At 31.2% G+C, this 5,784-nt stretch overlaps 1 protein-coding gene across 1 annotated transcript; it reads right to left on the reverse strand.

Annotated features, from left to right (window-relative positions):
- Positions 1–426: 426 nt before the first annotated feature.
- LOC132947798 (uncharacterized) lies at positions 427–1,068 on the reverse strand. Its single transcript, XM_061018028.1, has one exon. The coding sequence runs from the start codon at positions 1,066–1,068 to the stop codon at positions 427–429; it is 642 nt and encodes a 213-aa protein (XP_060874011.1).
- Between the last annotated feature and the right edge of the window lie 4,716 nt (positions 1,069–5,784).

Consider the following 5,784-nt stretch of genomic DNA (forward strand, 5'->3'; position numbering starts at 1 on the left):
TTTGTGAAGTAAATAGGTGAACGGGTATGGTTTCAGCATAAATACCCTCATGTATTTAACGATAATTGGAGACAAATATATGATTTCTATGTTACATTGATGGAAAATCGTAAAAATATAGTGGTCTTGACCGACGTGTTATAGATTTGTGTATTTCGAGACAGGTATAGTGATGAAAATTAGTGAAGATTGTAATGCGAGTATAGGTATATTATTTATTTATTTATTTATTAATTAATTCACGGAATAAAAAATTCCTTATTTAGTACAGTACATAACAATAATTCAGTAAAATAAGATAGCTAACATATATAAGGGGTGATGGCCTAAAAAATACAGCAGAATTACAGGCACAGTAAATATAAACTAAAATAATTAGGACACAAGTAAAATTACATACAACAAATGTACAAAAATAACAGAATATTAAGGTAAACTGAGAAAGGAGGGGTCCTCGTTAGCCAACCGCATCATGCGGTCAATTGGTTTGTTTTTACCGTAATTGGTACAGTGTAGAGGTACAGCAAAAGGAACTCGAGACCTTGTGGCCCGATGAGGAACTTTAAAGTTTACTTGGACGAGCAGTGAAGGGGCGTTTAAGGAACCATCGATTAATTTTTTTAAAAAGGCCAGATTAGCTTTAACGCGCCCATCTGCTAAAGATGTAAGGCCAAGTGCGTGCAATACTGGAGTATAGTCATGCGGAGGATGGACAATTTTTAGCATGTAAGCTGCAGACGACAGAAAGCGCCTTTGTACTCGCTCTAAGTGGCAAGAATCAGTTACCACAAACGGGTCCCAGAGCACAGACGCATACTCTAGCATGCTTCGGACTAAAGAGCAGTAGACAGTCTTGAGAGATCCAGACAGCTTGAACTCATTCATGGTGCGCATTACGAAGCCAAGCGATTTGAGGGCTCGGCAGCAGATGGAGTCAATGTGAGGGCGGAAGTTCATATCAGCAGTGAAAAGAACGCCCAAGTCGCTATTGCTTGCAACTCTATCAATCACTGAACCATTGATAGTGTAAGAATAATCGAATACCAACCGGCGCCTGGTGAAGGACATAGCTTTGCATTTATTAGTATTAAATTGGAGGCCAAGAGTGCTAAACCATAAGCTAATAGAATCTAACTCGTTCTAAAAGGCGAGACAGTCAGCTTCAGATTCGATTTTTCGGAAAAGTTTCATGTCGTCAGCGAACATAAGGAATCTACACTTAGGAACAGCCTTCGTAATTCCATTTATAAATAACGAAAAAAGCAGGGGAGACAAGTGACCACCTTGGGGAATACCAGATGGAACAGGGACGACAGCAGATTTTGATCCAAGCACTTTGACCCACTGGACACGATCGGACAGGTATGATTTAAACCAGGACAAAATAGGTTCGCCAAAACCGGACTTATATAGGATGTCAATGAGGATAGCGTGGTCGACACGGCCAAATGCTTTCACAAAATCAGTGTAAACCACGTCTACCTGGGAGCGATTTTCAAATGCCTCAAGGACAAAATTATTAAACACAATTAGGTTCGAAGTGGAAGAACGTCCGGGTCGGAAACCATATAATATTATATAGCTGACGAGTGAGGCTCTATGAATACAGTTTTTATGATGTTTAATTAAAAATAATAACTTATAGCAAAAGTATCTATGAAAATACTGGTTTTCAAAGGTAATGTATTAGTTATAATATATACCTATTTTTACAGTGAGCTTATGATAATTGAACACATTTTTATTGAACTTATGAAATGTTTACATGTTTTAACATAATAATATAATGTATGAGTCATAAAACTTGATATATATCTAATACGATATGATTGATGGAATCATTTGAAGACTATAGTTATAATATGTAATTATTAAGATTTTCGATATTTTAGACATGTCCTTGACATAGAAATTATATTTGCATAAGATTTTATCGACATTAATATACCTAATATAATGATTTGGGAGAAATTAAGATATTTTTATCAATTTTCACTAAAAAAAAAAATATATTTCCAAGCTTGTGATGGTAATATACAAGCGATTTCATGATTATTTTACAAAGTATGCATATAGAATAATACATGAAAAGTATCAGTGATAAGCATCCATATAGTATAGGTATAACTGTATAAATAATAAATTCCTATTATTTTGTATAAAATAAATGCTAGGCCATCTGTGTAAGATATGCGTTAAAAATAATTGAAATATATATGGTTTTCTATATGATATCATAAGTGAAAGATTATCACAGCTTGACGTAGGTACATTTTATTTTGTTTTTTCTAATATGTGATAAAAATAACTATATAATATTATGTTTTTTATTATCGAAACCATGGAATTTAAATATGATTTTGTAGGTATTATATTGCATTTAATTGTTGTATTAGTATGCACAGCGACGTTGTGATATATTTCATGTATCTATTGTAAATATATAATAATTACTATATGTTTAAGAATTCAGGTATTAAATTAAAATAGGTATAATATATCGAAAGTATTTTATATACATTATTATTTGAAATAATCAATCAAGTCTAGATGTATGCATGAATGTTGTTTAAGTAAATATGTATGCAAATATATGTACGTGTGTTGTGTATGTGTGTGTATGTATGTATGTATGTATTAACTATTATATTATAGTGCAACGATATGTTTCGGATGTTGAGACTTGTAATAATGACTCGTTATAGTGATGGTCATGCATTTAGATACATTTAATAACTAAACTGTATATATGCCTTTGATGGTAATTAGACATAGGTATGATATTTTTTATAATATTACATATATTTAATGAAATTATGATATTTTTCCCCATTTTTTACTAAAATATTGTGATGTTTTCATAATATGCTTTATTGCAATTTTGATATTTTTACTTATTTTAGTAAGATTTCTGTATTTACACACAGACAGCTATGTTTTTTTTTTTTTATCAAAATCAGTACATTTTAATATATGATCAGGTACTACATTGCATTTAATTGTTGGATATCGTTGTATCAGTATGCACGGTGACGTTGTGATATATTTCATGTACCTATCTACTGTAAATATATATAATTAATATATTATGTTAAAGAATCCAGGTATTGAATAAATTATATACCGAAAATATTTTATGTAAATTATTATTTGAAATAATCGTTCTAGTCTATATGTATGTATGCATGCATGAATACTGTTTAAATATATAAGAATATCAAATATTTAAGGATATAGGTATACAAATATACAAGTGTGTGCTTACTATGTAATTACTATATATTTATGTGTATACCAATATGTAGATGGCTTATTGATGTGTAAATATATATATATGAATGTTAAATGTATATACAGTTATGTTAACTATATAATATGTTTAGGTGTTTGTAATATCGAATATGTATATATGATTTAATGTGGGTTTTTATAATATCATACTAGGTATCGCGTATTCATGTAGGTAACTATAGAACTAAGTGATGGGTCGATAATAGTTTTTATTATTATTTTTTTTTTTACTTATTGTTATATATTGTGGTATCACCCGTATTAGACAATATGCGGTAAACCAACTATACGCCTTACCCTCGTATTCTCTAGTTAATGACACTCTCTAAAGTTAATTAGAATGGCACTGTTAACTCGTTGAGGTACGATGGTATGCGCTTGTCAATTCTTAGTTCGTTCCTATCTAGTTGAAATGACTCAAATATTACATATACCTTGGCACTATTCAGTTTAATAACTTCATTGACACATAGTACGTATATCTCGGCGCTGTTCCTATAAAAGGTAAGAACGTAAGCATGACTAAAATAATGTTTAACTCGGGTTTTCAGATCGGAAACACTTTTATTGTATTAAAACAAACATAAATTAAACACTTAGCAAATTCAGATCGCCTAGCCCGTACTACGATCGGCGTTTCACACGCACGTCGTACCTACGTCCTTGCCGAATCACTCAGCGACAACGGGAGCCGTGCCTGCGCGTACGGCGGTGTTATATAGAAAATATTACCGTCACCTCAGCACATATTGCTTCGCTGGCCTGACCTATGTCAATAATTTACAATTTGAAATATTCCCACCTATATTACATAATATATATTAAATAAAATTATTTTGACGACTAAATACAATATACGACAATATATTGTATAATATAATTCTCAATACACTTGACGAATAATAATAACAATAATAACAGTTAAAGAGATTTATTTTTTCTCGTATATACCTATAATCCATGTATGTATATATAAGCTATGATTTTAGTCGAATGTAATATTATACAATATTTCAATGTATGTATGATTGATTAAAAATATAACTATCTGTAATATTATTCAGGATAGGTTAGCCTGATAGTATTGTGTATATAAACAGACAATAACAAGAATGTATGTATGTTCCCACATATATGCACATTGTATCATGAGCCTGTATGGAAAATGACTAATAATATGAACATTTTTAATTGTTAAATTGATAAAGATGTTGGTATAATAGGTACCTACTACAGATGTGACGTTAACTATTGTATATTTCTAAATTTAGGTAATAAACCGCATAAAGTATCTGCTGAAATGAGAGATATTGTTAATAGTTCTTAATTTTCCGATATTATAACTTATACAATAATATATGGTGGTGGTGTTATATGCCTGTGTGTATGCACACGGTAAAATAAAAATATTATACAAGTGATATGACTGTTGTACGTATGTGCTGATAAAATATACGCATCAGTCACTTGAGTGATATGTAAGTTGTTGATGTGCAAGCACACATGCGTTTTCTCATATGTGAGCGTGAAAAAATATGTTTTGCTCGAGTCGGGAGGGTTTCGTTAGTGGTGACTGTGACTGGTAATGGTGTGTGTTTACATGCATAAATTAATATTTATATGTCGGTCAGGTTATTGATAATATGTAAGTTGTTGTATGAGCATTCGTGTATGCGTTTTGTCAACACAGGTATGAAAAATATAGAACACGAGATCAGAGGATCAAGGGATCAAGGATAAGTGATAGGTAATGATTAAGGATTAGTGATCAAGAGGGGTATATGTATAATAATAATATGGTAGGTGTGATACATAATGTAAAAAAAAAATATTACACAAGTGATATGGCTTTTACATATTGTATGTTTCTCTCATGCGTTCTTAAAATATATCAATTGTTGATTAACAATAGTTAAGGTTTTATTAGCACACAAACATGTCGATGCATGACTAGTCCTGATGAATGTTGTTTTTCTCAGATGTATTACATAACAACCGATCAAGAGGTTGTTTGATACATAATGTATCCGTTGGTTCGAAAGTATAAAGGAGATAATATGAAAATTAATATACCGTTGGATATATAATATGGATGAGGCATCATATAAGTTTTTATATATTATTACCTAGAAGATGTTGAAATACCGAGAATTTTTTGTTACTCAGATAATTAAATTACTAGGACTCCATTTCAATTATAATTATGGTTTATTGTCTACTAAACACTGACAAATAATAATACTCGCAAATATAATATACCTAAGCTATGTTCTATTATACTTTGTGACTGTATCGTAGTCATACGGAGTCCGGTAATCGTAGTGTGTATTGAGGTCTAAGGTGCACACCGAACTAACTTACTAATACATTGTGTGTGTTGGCCATGGGCCTTACAATTATGTGTGTGTTTTGATATTAATGTATCGGTCAGCAGTTAATCGTACATACGGCAGAGTTCGTATTATATACATAGGTGTCATGTAACATATTTTT

Source organism: Metopolophium dirhodum, chromosome 6, assembly GCF_019925205.1.
Source record: "Metopolophium dirhodum isolate CAU chromosome 6, ASM1992520v1, whole genome shotgun sequence".
In the NCBI taxonomy this organism is placed as follows: domain Eukaryota; kingdom Metazoa; phylum Arthropoda; class Insecta; order Hemiptera; family Aphididae; genus Metopolophium; species Metopolophium dirhodum.

What these genes read in the sequence shown, in the direction of transcription:
- LOC132947798 (XM_061018028.1), bottom strand. Translation starts at nt 1,068, where the DNA reads ATGTCCTTCACCAGGCGCCGGTTGGTATTCGATTATTCTTACACTATC.